Source organism: Culex pipiens, chromosome 1, assembly GCF_016801865.2.
Source record: "Culex pipiens pallens isolate TS chromosome 1, TS_CPP_V2, whole genome shotgun sequence".
In the NCBI taxonomy this organism is placed as follows: Eukaryota; Metazoa; Arthropoda; class Insecta; order Diptera; family Culicidae; genus Culex; species Culex pipiens.
Window position 1 is genome coordinate 84142556 of NC_068937.1, and position 15247 is coordinate 84157802.

At 36.2% G+C, this 15247-nt stretch overlaps 1 protein-coding gene across 3 annotated transcripts; it reads right to left on the minus strand.

Moving 5' to 3' along the window:
• Positions 1 to 611: 611 nt before the first annotated feature.
• Positions 612 to 15040, minus strand: LOC120424932 (sodium-dependent nutrient amino acid transporter 1). 3 transcript variants are annotated; one of them, XM_039589227.2, is made up of 9 exons: positions 14801 to 15040; positions 12880 to 13048; positions 12718 to 12807; positions 12391 to 12622; positions 6810 to 7080; positions 6596 to 6699; positions 1562 to 1751; positions 1328 to 1504; positions 612 to 1269 (listed from the first exon to the last, which is right to left on the minus strand). In XM_039589227.2, exons 1-9 carry the CDS (start codon positions 14894 to 14896, stop codon positions 682 to 684), a joined length of 1917 nt encoding a protein of 638 aa, XP_039445161.1. In that variant the 5' UTR covers positions 14897 to 15040; the 3' UTR covers positions 612 to 681. The 3 variants fall into 3 exon arrangements, with proteins under 3 accessions (XP_039445161.1, XP_039445160.1, XP_039445162.1); XM_039589226.2 differs by lacking the exon at positions 6596 to 6699 and adding an exon at positions 6366 to 6469 and having other exon boundaries at positions 14801 to 15039; XM_039589228.2 differs by lacking the exons at positions 6596 to 6699; positions 6810 to 7080 and having other exon boundaries at positions 14801 to 15039.
• Positions 15041 to 15247: the final 207 nt, after the last annotated feature.

A 15247-nucleotide genomic window follows, 5' to 3' on the forward strand; every position in this document is an offset into this window, starting at 1 on the left:
GACCCTTTAAAGATACAGATACTTTTAGATGGTGGCTGGCCCCTTCAAACAAGAAGAGATCTCAGAAGCTATAGTGACGGCCGCTATACTCTCGGATGTTTTTAGTGCAGAGATAATCAATGGAATACCCGATTCGAGTGGTAGTTTGACAGTTCGCTCCATAAGTGTAGTGTCCGGGGTGGACACGTAATGAAAGACCAGTTACAAAAAGAAACTAACGTTTATTGCGTCTGGTTTGCTCGGTTGCTAACAACGGAATGACAATCTGAAAAGCGAGGCCTGACCGGCCTACTTGGATGTAACAATAAGAAATACATTGCTCACTACCAATCGCGTCGGGTACTCCATTGATAGCTTTTCTATCACTCATTTGCAACACTGCTAGGAAGTAATGGACTTCATCGCTGTTTGCTATCATCATAAAGGTTCGTTGCTGTTTCCCGATGTTTAGCACGTTATACCGATCAACAACGGGATTCCGTCTTTCGTGGGTTCAGGGTTGTCGATCGCACCTCAACTTTTTCAAAGGTTGCTTAGCTTCTAAGTCGAATATCAATTTTAATAAAGTAATGTTCCTAATTTCTACTGAAAAAAAAACACTTTTCATGCACTATAATCTCTTTATTATTAAAAAAAAAAAAAATTAAATGTCGGTATCCTACAGACATCTTTAGACTTAAATTACAATTTAGAATTGCCATCATCAAGTGGTATAAAGTCGTCGTATAGTCCCAGCAGAATGTACAATTTCGACCTTAGATATGAGTGTCCTTTGGCGATCACTATTTCTTCACGTCTCGTTTTTGCTTCTTCTTTGTACTTAAGCCACGCTTTCTTTGTCGCGATTGAGTTTGGTCCCCATTCAGAGCTATATTTGGTTGCTTTCTTAACCTTAGCCCACAGAGAAACTTCGGTGGGATCTCTTGAAATAGTCCAAAGAGCCCAAATAAACAGCTGGCTTATGCCAAATACTAGCACAACAAGGCCACCAATCAGTGCTTCATCGGGATATTCATTGCCAGCATAGGTGGGCCACTGGTATTTGACCATCGAATAGATAAACACTGCAATCATGAAAACCGGAGTGATCAGTCCCCAACAAAGTCGCCAGTATAGGCCAACCCTTCGTTGAACCATATATTCGACATCTTGGCAAAGATTTTCCAAACCGTATATCCACGGAATTGCCATACTCTCAATAATGGCCATTACGAATATCAGCGTCGTTCCACCATAGTGATCTACAATGTCCAGTATCCACTGGCCACCCTGCAAGGTTACAATTCGTTTTAACTATTATAACTGTAGTTACAACTAACTTTCTTACCGGAGTTACGTACACCAAGCCGCAAAAGTAGCCGATTATCGACAGTCCAAGAGCAACTTGCCAATACTTTAGCTTGGGGAAAGCGTCCCAAACGGCCGTTATTATGGCACTGTGTAAAGCTACCGCTGAACCAACCCCGAGGACAAACAGCATAAAAAAGAAAAGAACGGAAAATAGCTGAAAGAGTATCAATTCTCGTAAAAAATCCATTAGGAAACGCCAAACCATTCTCACCTGTGGAACGACATCAAATTTGGCGATTGCATCGGGGTACGAAATAAACGCCAGCCCGGTTCCACTTTTAACCACCTTCGAAATGTCATCCACTCCTAGATTGTGGGCCAAATTTCCCAGTATGCTAAAAATTGTCATGCCGCCCAGTAGACTAGTAAATGTATCTAATGTTGTCACGATCATAGCATCTCTACAAATTGGAATTGGTTAGACAAGTGTTTATATTTTTGAAATAAATAAATGAACACATTGTTAGTTAAGCTGTTTGAATCTCTTTTGATTTGTTAGTCATAGCATAATGTGGACAGCAACACTGCGCAATCCGCACACTCACAACGCCGCTGGGCTCTCAGCTGACAGCAAGGCTGTCTGTTTTGTGACGCTGTCAAGCGCATCAATGTCATTTTAATATGTTGTTCAATATTTTTATCTTGTTCGTTTCGTCAATAAAGTAAGCCGCATGTGTTTTAGCTTGTAGTAATTATGATGTTTTTATTGTGTTCCGTGTGCAATTGTCCGTCCAAGTAAGTGGGACGTGGTCCGAAGTGGACCGCACATTAGGACACAAAAAATCTGTTTACTGATTGTTTAGATATTCAAGTATGTTGTTGAAAACACCTAGTCAATTATGTAAATAAATAATCAAGTTACAATGAGTTCATTTAGGTACATAACAGAGTTTTGGTGTTCCTTTCAGCTGTGTTTTACATCGTAATTCAATCGTAAACATTATTACTTATAACTATGCAATAAACAAAAGTAACAAAAAGCTTTCAAAAAACTTACAGAAATCGCATGTTTAAAAAAGTTAGTTTTGAAGGATTTTTTTTTTCGGAATAATAACTGTACATTGAAATTTAACAAAAAATCTAAATATTTTTCAACTGGTTCAGTGCATTTTAAATTGTTTTCAGTCGATTGTACGTCTAGTTCCATTGAAATTTTGCAGCTTTTTGAAAAAAAGTTTTTTGCTCCCTGATTTATGGAGCCGATTTTGAAGGGAGCCCAGGCCCGTGATACTGACGTAGCTTGCTGAAGCCGCCACCAAATGTATAGTGGCGCTGTTTCGGGATTAACATTTCAGAGGGCCACAAATCAAAATATAATAAATCGTATTTAATTTGTTTGGAAAAAAAATCCTGTAGCTGCTCAGAATGATTCTTTTATGTCTAGCATCAGGTCTCAGGCAAAGCTTCCCAGCAGGTGTCTTTTTAAAATCCTCTGAAATGTTTTCCGCAAATTCTAATTTGGCCAATAAACTTACAGATTATCATAATGTTAATTTAAATCTACAATTTGAGGCGGTTAAACCATGTTGTTGGGAAACCTTGAGAGCGTGTCCACGAACAGGGCATAGCCCATTGTTAGGGACGTCGTGGAGCTCACCAATCTTCCTGAAATTCAGGGGTAGTTTGAACTTATATAACTAACATCTGGGCTAAATATGAGCACTCTAGCTCAATGGAAAGTGGAACAAATCTGGACACAACATTTTAACTTTGAAATAACTAAAAAAAAATTTAAAAAATCTGCGACTAAGGCAAATTTCAGTTGAGCTTCAAAATGCTTAAACAGGGCTTGAAAAATGCTACACAATGAAGGCATCCAAATTGTTCAAATCTAACGGAAGTTATAAGCATTTTAGTGAAAAATTAGCATTTTTCGACATTTCGACCTGGAGCTCATTGGCGACATGTAGGAATCATCATCTATTTATGCCTACTCTTTAAAAAATAAAGGCAAAATAAGAATCTGCTCTTGTCGGTTGACATTTCGTATCGTTGGGTATGAATTAAATTTCCAATAAATGTGAATCGGCGATATTTTTAAATTTTAGTTTAGTAAAGAGTATAAATGAATAAATATTAACATTTTAATACATGTTATTCTGAAATTGGCTCAGGAACTCGAATTTGATAAATCCATCTCCAAAAATGGGATATCGGAGCAAAAATTTCCTCCTGAAACAATTCATTGTAACATTAAGTTCAAAGCTAGATAATACACAGAAAAAAAATCATGGTAATATTACATCTGGGAAGGGGGGAAGAGTAACTTTACCATTTTTCTGGTGTAATGTCACTTTTTCAGTCTAAATTGAGGTAAAATTACATCATAAAAGAGGTAATATTCAACCTTCCAAAATTACAGCTTTCAAATTTACATTATTTTTTCTGTGTACTCAAATCAACATGCACTGGCCCAACCATGGTTATTGCTTCCATATTGTGGATTTAAGTTGAGGCACGCACCGATGTATTTTACTAAAAACTAACCGTACAAACTTGATTTGAATAAATTACGTTGTCAATTTTACGATGTCCAGTAGTGCATAGTAATTTTAACCCTCCAATACAGAAAAGATTATCATGATTTAGTATTCACTACCATGCAGTTACGAAGAAGGGACCATCCATAAACCACGTGGACACTTTTTTGGGAATCTCGAACCCCCCCCCCCCCTTCGTGGACAATTGTCCATACAAAAAAATCTTTTTTGTATGGAGCGTGGACAATCGCCATACCCCCCCCCCCCCCTAAAGTGTCCACGTGGTTTATGAATGGTCCCGAAGCATGGTACATTTTACCACATTTGCGTTTTTTGAGTCAAACAAACGAACTTCTATGGTACCCCGTGGTTTGAATGTGTTGGTAAATTTTCGACCAGAAAGCCTTCTATGAACAGCTGTTTTTAGACATAAAAGTTCAAATTTAGAAACTAATTTTGTTGTTTTGTGCCTATTCTAACTGAAACCAATTAAAAATATTCAAATATTGTGCAAAACATTGCTAAATTCACTTCCCAATTCACCCCGCGTGTCCCGATTTACCACGGATAATGGTACACATTTAAGTTCATTTTAACCAAGATTTTAACTAACAAAACAAAAATAAAGGAAAAAAATATTTTCGTCCTTTCGATTTTGCGCCCTTTTTGTCATGTTACTCCCCATAATTTTGACACTAGACACCAAAACTTTGGTACTTTTTAGGCTTCAGTGACATTGTATGCAGATGACAGCCGTAGCATCCCCGTGAGGGAGCCCCATAAACTAAAAAGTATTTGCAATGACCTAAAGTGCAACTATAAAGATGAATCGTTGCAAATGGACCAAAAATGTAAATGTTCACAAAAACTAAAACTAAACCTTAATTTTTTAATTTATAAAATTACTCAACAGATGGGTCAAAGGGCCATTTTACATGATCTTTCAAAATGGGCCCGCGGCCCACAAAAAATAACCTCGCGGGCCATACTTTGGTCACCCCTGAGCTAGACCTTATCATGACACCATAGGGAAGGCGACCTATGGAATGTTAACCTTATTGTTAACGATGTATAAAATGCTTCTACAAACAACATAAACAAAACCAGTTTTTGATTGATGCATTCTGAATCAAAATTTTAATGTTTTTCTAAAACAATCATGGCCGACTGGAAATGTAATTGAATGTCAAAAGATGGCATATCATCATTCTGTTGCCGTTTTTAGATTTTATTTTATTGATTATTCAAAAGGGCTCTTTGTGGATTGAGCTTTTAAAAATGTTTTGTGTCAAAGAAAACAACATCAAATAAAGCAATCAGCAATACACAAGCCAAGAAAAATGAACTCGCGATTTGCGATTTATAGAAAAATGAGCTGATTTAATGATAATATATTAAACATTTTGTTCGAAAACATTACAAATTACCGTATTTAACATTCAAACATACAGTATGTAAAAAAAGTACTTACACCCCTTGGGCGCTATGCACATTTTGTGAAACATGCAAACAGTTTGAAATTTGATAGAAACCTTGTACTAGGGGAAATATATCCATTTTAATCACTCTAAGCCGTTCGACCAATTCTCATCACTTTTGCCGTTTTCCGCTATTAAACCAACATTTTCAGATGTATCAACAATGAGTTGCTTGCTCACTTTTATTTGAGCTATGTCTTTGACTGATTAAAAAAATAAGTTGAGTTGGGTTGAGATTACCAAAAAAGTGTCCACGTGGTTTATGAATGATCCCGTTAGGGCTTCATATTGATCCAGGAAGTCGCCATTTTTAATTGGCAACCTGTTACAGTTGGAAAAAATACATTTTTTTCCTGATTTGTTTTCGAATTTCCTTCGAATTAAAACCATTAAAAAAAATGGCGGCAAAACTATTTCATCATCATGTACACAACTTCTTTTCGAACCATTTTGCGTTTAGAAAGAAACTAGTTTTTGCTAAAGTTTTTGTCGCTTCAGTATGTTTCCAAACCTTTTGCACTGTTTTATTGCAACATTGTTTACCTGTGAACCAATAAATTTCAATAATTTTACTATGTAAGCGCTATTGAAAAGAAAAGCAAAAAGGAGACACAAATCAAAATAACAGCGCAAGCTATCAAAACATACGCTAACGACAAACCACTCCATTTTTGTTCGGTGCAACAGAAGAGATGCGGTTTGGTGCTGCGTGCATAATAAAACAAGGCAAAACGTTTGGAAACTTGTGGAAAAATAAACATGCTGACAGTAGCTAAAACAGATGTAGGTAGGTGATCAAGTTGTGTTTTCATAAGAAAGTTTGAAAATTTGCAATTTTTATTGCCTACAAGATAATAGTATTGGTTTTGGTGGCGAATAAAAAGGAATTAATTTAATAGCTGAGATTTGTGTTAACGCAAATAACATAAAATTTATGTTCCACTTGTACTTTTCCTTTTGGAGCTCGACTTAATTAAAGTTGCCTGGCTGCATTGGAAACAACAATTTGACATTTGTAATATAATCTAGAGGATTCAAAGGTTCACACATTTCTTACCTATAAATGTTGTGATGAAAATTATTGTAAGATGAGAACATAATGATGCTCCCCATACCGACAGAGAGCGAAAAAAATAATTGTGTTGTTGCAGAATACCAAACCTAAGTTGAACAGAGAACCAGATTTGAGATTAGTAACATTAGAGTAATATTTTAGCATTTTGTTAGCTACAAGTACAAACGAATTAACCAATTTTTGCTCTAAAATTCTACGCGCTTTTTACCTACCTGTGGCAATTGTGTTTGAAATTATTAAAAGATGAAAACATAACAATTGGTCCCATTCCTACTGCTAGTGAAAAGAAGCATTGCGCAACTGCTTCCTTCCACACCTAGTTGTGTTGATGCGACAACTCATTAGTATATTGCTAGAGCCTGTTTTTTGTTTCTTTGATTTTAAGTTGCATGTAACGCTCTCCACCATCATTATAAAATCACATACCTTCGGATTAAGCAGTTCGCCCCATTGTGGTTTGACGAAGAATATTACACCATCGATTGCACCTTCCAGGGTAAGTGCCCGAATCAAGATGATCAGCAGGACGACGTAGGGAAAAATTGCCAGAAAGTAGGCAGCTTTTCCAGAACTTCGAACGCCCCGCACCAGGATGAGAAATATCACCGCCCAAGCTAACAACAGCCACAGGGAAAGCTTCCAATCGGGAGAACCAATGCCATCGTAAATTTGGGACTTTTCTTTCAGAACAATGTCGCTGTGGATAGAAGATTTAGTAAATTGTTTTCAAAAGTATATTTGTTCGTAATTAATAAATTACAACAAGCGATCAAATCTCAAATCAAGTGATAACCAACAGAGCAACAAGGATGTCCTATGTAGCGTTTGCTTAGAATTACAGTGGCTCAGACTTAAAGGGAGCAGAAACGACAATTTCCAGTATCGGATCAGTAAAAGGAATCTAAGAGTTTAAGTGGTGCTGACACGGAAATTCACAAAAAATCATCAGCAGATTGATTTTGTAGTTGTCGGAAGCGATTTTCCTTGCGTGATTTGCCTCCTCTCTCTTTCGCGAGTGAAGAAAGTTCGCTAGCGAAATTGATTGTTTTGCGATTATTCCATCCTAGGAAGTTTGTTTCTTTAAAAAATACTATGCGCCTCCCTCAACATTCATGGTGCATAACAAAGAAAAGATCAATTAGCTATATCCTTTTTTAAGCCCCTGGGCCATATCTAATATTGTGGTGAATAGTTTTTCAAGTGTAAGAAAAGTGTCTAGCGAATAACATATCCACTCCGGTGGATACTATGTATATTCAATCCAAAACACTAATTTACGTTTCAACTAACTGAGAAAACAGTTTAATGAACTGGCCATATTTGCATCAATGTCCCATATCGTCGCCCTCGTGCTAACTTGTCGTACGTGCATTTTGGGCCAAATTGAGTTAAGAACGCCATTTTGTGCAGCTTTTGACCTTCACTGATCCCCAAAATTCGATTTCAATCCTAAGATATTCAATGAAAACCAAAAAAGCTCCGAAATGTTTTGTCACTTTTCATATGAAAGTAGTTTCAATCTTGTAGTGCTATCTTGTCACTCCCTGAAAATTGATGTAAGTGCGACAATTGGCCAAAGGGATTTCAGGTCAGGATGCGTTTGACGCACGTACAAGTTAGACTACCGCAAACATTTCTAATTATAACTCGGGACTCCAGCAACCAACTTCAACCAAACTTCGGGACAATGCACAGAATGGTCAGCCAAACAAAACGTGTTTGTTATTGTTTACATTGCATGCTTTCGTTTTTGTATATTCAAGGTCAAACAGTAAAACGCGTTTTTCTCGGAACGTCAAAATGGCGGGTGCGACATGATAGCACGACGACGTCGATATGCAAAAACAGTAAGCATCGTCGTATATTCTCGTTGCATAAATTGCACTGCCCATTAGGGTGGTCCATTTTTTTTTTCAAAAAACTTCAGAATTTTAATGGAAATAAAAGTCAAATCAACTGAAAACAATCTAAAACGCATTTTTCTGCATTGATAATCATATTTAGCATGTTTGGGCTGGATATATAATATTTTGATTTTTTATGAAATTCCAATGTAGAGTAGAGTAGTCATCAATGAGACACGGGGAACAATAATAAAATGGCTCTCATAAGTCGTAGTTTTAACCAATCAGGCTCATATTTGGGGGGAAGGTGTGTCTACTGGATACACGTCTGCCATAATAGTGGCTTTGGTTATGGACGCTCCCTTGCAAAGTTATTCATACAAGATTGATTCTGAGGTGTAAAAGTAAATTATGACTAAAAATTACATTTTCGCTCATAGGCTGCCATTAACACAAAAACTAATATTTCTCCAAATTTCTTTCATCATTTCACAGGCCATGGGTTGGGCTACAATGTCCTATAATTGAGGCTGTCTCATTGTTACCCACTCTTTTCGGCCCATGGGTAACAATGAGACGCTTTGATTTTTCTTCATTAAACTTTTCAAAATCTATGGAAATCTTTCAAAACAGGAATTGTAAGTGATTTTTGACATATTTATTGAGTTTGAACATCATTTAACCAAAAAATTAAAGTTATTTGGTAAATTATCTGGATTTTACAAAATTTAAATACTTTTTAGCATAACTTTTGTTAATTAAAGTTTCATATTGGCAAAATTGCTTTAAAATGTTCAAAGCAAGTCACCTGCAATGGAACAATATAAAAACATGATGTTTTACTAGAAAAGTATTGATTTTTGCAGAGTGTCTTATTGTTCCCCAGCTGTCTCATGGTTGCTGCCAAGTGCGTCTACAATGAGACAGTTGAATAACTCTGAATAGACGTCATATCGATCTCATATTTTGGTCAATGATAGAACACATTAAAAGTAAGAAAATGCAACAAAAAGCTCATTAAAATGCTGATGAAAAAAAAAAACAAAAAATCGTTGAAAGTTAAAAACCAAAAGTGTCTCATTGATGACTACCCTACCCTACAGCACCGCAAAAACTTTATTTTTGAAAAAAAAAAAAATTCGTCAATACTTAGGTATTTTGGAAACTACTTATTGCAAATGAACTGGATAGGTGTATAGTGCATTTTTAAACACTTTTTTTTTCATTCAATTGTTAAAACCGTGGCTCGTAAATTCAATTTTTATTTTTTTATTTTTTTTGCCACCCCGCCCCCCTGGCCAGAGTCGAGGGACAAAACTTCAAAAAATATTTGCAGCGGCCTTATAGCGGCTTTGAATAACAATATTTATCAAAGTTGATTTTTCAGGGACAGTTGTTTCAATAGTGAAAAAAAATAGCTAAGTCATCAGACTTAGTCAGTCAGATAAGTGAGCTTTGAATAAGTTTATTTCCTCCAGTTTGTTCTTTTCTCATGAGTTGAGACAATACATGACCTTTATTGTTGGTTTGTGTTATTGTCAAAAAAATCACAGGAAAGAATTGTAATGGCTGTAGATTTTTCAAATGTTTAAAAAAGCACGTACAGATCCAATATAGCCCACTCAGCTAAAATAGTAGTTTATGCAACATGTTGCAAAAAGAAGATTTTTTCAGCACGAGTCGTACATTTATCCAACGAGGTTCACCGAGTTGGATAAATACGTCGAGTGATGAAAAAATCAAGTTTTGCAACAAGTTCCATACAACTTTTTTTGCAATTCCGAAAAACACCCATTGAGTGCAATTTGAAGTCAAATTTTCATGTATTTTGTCAAAAAATCGTTTGAATCAAAAAAATGTTGAAAAGTGTTACGTGTAAAAGGCCTGTGTGTAAAATAAATATTGCATTATTTTATGAAATTTTGTGTAATTTTACACCCTGAAATATGTATCCCATCAGTATGGGAAACCTACTTGACCGAAATGTCAAGCCCATATATGCGTTTATCCTTTCAGCTTTTCATCGGTCTGATGGCTAAGGCGCCAGTCCTAACTGTTGGTCAAAAATCAAACCATCCACATTAACGACCCCGGGTCTTTTGTGGTCTCTATTGCAAGTTTCTGCTCGAACCTAGGAGTCCGAAGGCTTGAATGGGGAGGGCACCCAAACCTCTTTCTACTACAAGGAACCTTCCACCCCAGTGTTTGAACTGACGACCTTTGGATTGCGAGTCCAACCGCCGCCAGCGATTCCACCGGAGTAGGCTTGGTTTGGTGTGTTGTTTGAACTTATGGCATGGAGACGACTCCTACACCTGGAATGACTTAACGGCATAACAACCAAGGCCGGGACCGACATTTTACTTCCTCATCCGATGGAAGGTTGGAGCAGATGGGAATCGAACCCAGGATCATCCGCTTACAAAGCGGACAGCGTAACCATTCGGCCACGCACTGCTCCTAACTGTTGGTGCTGGGTTTGAATTCCGTTGGTTGTAACTTTTTTTTTTGTTTGCAAAAATTGTACATGCAGTGTGTAATATTAAGTGTTTATTCTAACGAAGATGATGTGCATGCTTTTGCATGCGATTTTACCATCGGATTTTTTGCAGTGGCATGTTAATGCATGTTCTTCATTCTTTTATCACGAGCCTCTTTAAATATTAATAAAGTATGGTGATAGATATAGTCCGAAATAAGTATCAAAGAGTGTTTTAGGCCCAACAAACCACCGAAGAAAGATTTTTGATAGAATTATTACACGGCATCTTCACGCAGAAAGATAAGGCATTTTTGAATCAACAAAACGTTTTGTTAATTTTAAAGTTTTCAAAGTTTTGGTTAAATCAACGCTAAAAGTTGAAGCTTTTTTTTTCATAACAACAAAATATTTCAAAACAACATTGTGGAATCGAGAAAATCAATCAATCAATTCAGCGCTAAATTTTGTGGATTATATTCAACGTAATTTGTTTTCGTTTTTTCAGTTGAAATTAATCCGATCTTCTTTTACTGGTAAGTGACTTTAATGGTTTGAAATATTTAAAAATATGTTTCAGAATTCGAATTGAATTGACTGGGAAGCTGAGAAAAACGCAGTTGAAGTTTGTCCCACACATAAGTTGACGGTCTAACCTACGATGACAGATTATTTTATGGGAGATCTGTTTTTTTTTTAAATAAATCTGTATTTAATCTGTTGCATGTCAAATTCGAAGCCACAGAAGCATTTTTTTTAATTTTAACAGCAGTTTTAAGCTTTTGAATCGTATTAAAACATAATTTAAGTACTAACATGTTGTATAATAATTTTAAAAAAGAACTGTACACTCAAAAAAATGAGTTCGCGTAAACGTGAACAGAGTTCATGACAACGGGAACCAGGAAGAAAACTGTTCACTTTCATGGTGCAATGCACTATAAAAGTTGAACAGTTTTCTTCCTGGTTCCAGGTGGCATGAACTCTGTTCACGTTTACGCGAACTCATTTTTTTTAGTGTATATACAGATTTTTGTGATTTTTTGGATCAAAAAATCTGTAAAATACAGATTTATCTGTATATCTCGCATGGCTGTATCTAACCTAGAGGTTAGGTAGTCAGCTCAGTCCAGGTGTAGGAGTCATTTCCCCGGGTCCTTTCTCGGGGGAGTCGCTGGAAGGAAGTTGGACTCACAATCCAAAGGTCGTCAGTTTGTCAGGTATAAAAAGAGGTTTGCATTTGCCTCAACAATCAAAGCCTTCGGACACCTAATTTCGTGTAGGAATCTCGATCTGACTTTTTGATAATGTTTTAATAATTTTGATGTCTTTCAGTTTTGTAGAACAAAGACTGGATATTTTATAGCTTTTCTGAAAGAGCACATTATTTCGAACCAACCTGCGTCATAATCTCAAAAGTGATGAAAATGCGTTCGGGACATTTATGCGAACAGGGGCAGATTAGCCGTTTGGTTACTCGCATCGGTAGCAAAAACTAAACACTACTTTATTAAATTTCAAGTTTTAAGAGATCCTCTATCCTTTATCGCTAATCTATTTTTTGTCTTTGTGACAGTTTATTTAAACAAAATCTGAAGTTTTCCTTCAATCTGGTCTTTATCGATAGCTATTTGATTTGATTTTGTTATGGAAAGAATTACAACAAAGTTCATTTAATACTTACAGAAAGTAGATTTGGGAACTGCTAACCGCTTGTTCAACCGTTTTGTTCTTATCGCCAGCATGAGCGATTATAGCAGACGAATCAACGCAATGTTCACCCCAGGATTCTCTACACTTTGCCCAAGGCAGTTCGGAGGCAAAAGATGCAAACATATATGAAAGAGTGATTGCAATCAACGAAACATAGTAGGTGACCACGGAAGTCGTTCCGACGAGCTGTCCAACGCCGATACCTACAAAGAACCATTATTATTACCATCGGGAGAGCCATCTGGGTGTGGGATACCTATTTATATCTTGATATATTTGTTGGAACATATTTATTTACCGCGAAATAATGGCGAAATTTCCCAAATTTTGACCGAACTTCGGCTGGTGAACTGGCCCAAAATCATTTCCAGATAATACAATGGACGTCCTGCGGAATCAACGAAACATGGTGCAAATGTATTAATTGGGTAGTTGCATTATATTTGCATAATTTTCCTACCGATGACAAACAACACGATGATGTAGGGAATTAAAAATGCTCCACCCCCATTTTCATACGCGGTGAATGGAAAACGCCATACATTGCCTAGCCCAACTGACATGGAGATGCAGGACATAAGGAACTCGAGCTTGTTAGACCATTCGGGTCTGTTCTGTTGATCGATGGGCTGAGAATTATCAAAAAAATATATTGTAAAATCTTTCATAAAAATTATTTATAATCTGATTATTATGTGATTATGGTGAAAATCCTTACAATAAAGACTCGAATATCTAAAGCCTTCTTGGTCACGATTATCCGAAGGTTTCTTAGGAACTTCAAATCAAGGCAAAAAAGTTCTTTGTAAAAAAATAAATAAATACAATGTTTTCGTGTTTTCTTTTTTTTGTACCATCAAATTTGAGAATTTGTAAAACATTCCCAACTCTCAGAATGCTCATGCATCCTTTTCAATTGTTGCTACAGAAAAGTGAGAAGCCCAGGAAACTTCACATCAACATAACAGACTCTACTCCATGTTGCTAAATTGAAAATTTCGATTGTTTCAGTTGCAGACCAATATTCAATAATTTCGTTTAAATTCTCAGGTTTTTCTGTAGAATTGCTGAGCAGTAAGTCAATGAATGAAGGCGCTATTTGTTTGATTTTGTTCAACAATCTATTTCCTTAGAAATGTGACATGTTCCGCACTCATCCAAAGGAAACAATTTGAGTCAAGTGGTTTACCTAATATATCTTATCAAAAGTCCAATAAATCGACAAGCTTGTACTAATCAATGACGAAAATAACTAGACAATCAACATTCTGGTCGTATATGACGCGAAGCATAAAACTTAGATTGATTTTGAGATAGAATCTAATCTAAAAAAGTAAATTAATTTGACGATCAACCTAAAATCAACAAGACAAAGCAGAATAATCAAAGTCATTGGTTTAGATAAGTTCAAATTACGGAGGCTAACTGTTTTTGTACGTCTTATTCATGCGATGGCATAGGGGAGGGTTAGTCAGCAATTGAGTGAAAATTCGTAAAAATGCTGCCATAGTTGCAAAAATTATTATTACATTCTTCTCCAATCTCCCGGAGATCTACAAACTGACATGGCTGGTGGCTTTATGTGGCCGTTATACAACACTGGCAAGTTAAGACATGTTTTAATGACAAAACAAGTTTTAACACATATCTACATTTCTGACAGTTCAAAACGTTTAAAACTCGGCAGTTGCAATTGGTTTGGCGACCTGAATGTTTTATATTGCCCAGTTAGTTCAATTTGTATTCAGAAACGGAATTCGATTGGAATCGTATACGGATTTCGTTTCAAACGTAACAGCCGGTTCCGTGTCCGAAACGAAATTCGTATACGATTCTAATCGAAGTTCGTTTCAGAATTCGAATTGAAGTGTCAGCGCATTCTAACAATGTCCATGTTAGTATGAATGTCTCGTCTCATATGCTTTCATCAACAACGGAAAGGCAACAAATCAAACTGATTTTTAAATACAGTCTAATCATCATTGCAGAACTGATATTTCACTTTTTTTGAACAGCTTCTCAAATATTTGTGGTCAAACTAAATAAATGAACTAACTTATCCTCAAAACATATTTAACATCGTACCAATCCAATACCAATCTAAACAAAGTCTATAGAACTACCTCATTAGCACACAAGCAAAAACAAGTAAGGATCTGAAAATGATAGACTCGTGGTTGTAACAATCTCAACAACAACTCTGCTGAAATTAAAAGAGTAACAGAAAATATAACTTAGTACCGACATCAGGGGTGACATTGGGTCTGGGGGTGAGATTGGGTCATTCAAAAATGCTAAAATTTGTATAACCCAATCTTACCCCCAGACCCAATGTCACCCCTGATGACGGTAGCTGATTTCTCTCCTAATTATAGTTTTACCTCTGGTGTAGTGGTTCCATTGCAGCTATTTCTTTGACTATTTTTTGGCGAAGGGTATGATATCGCAAACAAGTTATCACTAGTATTGTTTTCCATAGTAACTTTTTCAAGTTTTCTTCTCCAAAACTTGTTATCTTAATACAGGATGTTTCCGTAATATTTCCACATCGATGGCAATAGAAGCTAAACACTACAAAAAGATACAAGTGAACGCAACGACAAACTAACTGCGAATGACATTATTTTAGCTAGATGCGCTATTCGTTGGAAAACTTATCAAAACTCAAATAATAAAGTTTATTTGTCTCGATCACATGTTTATCTTTATAATTGTGGCAATCAAGCAATTTGAGTCGTAAAGCAAAGTAATTTATGCGTTCTATTTTACAAGGAACTCTCGTTCCGAGGTTTTTAAATGTAGGAGGTTAAGTTGAATCTGAAATAAGT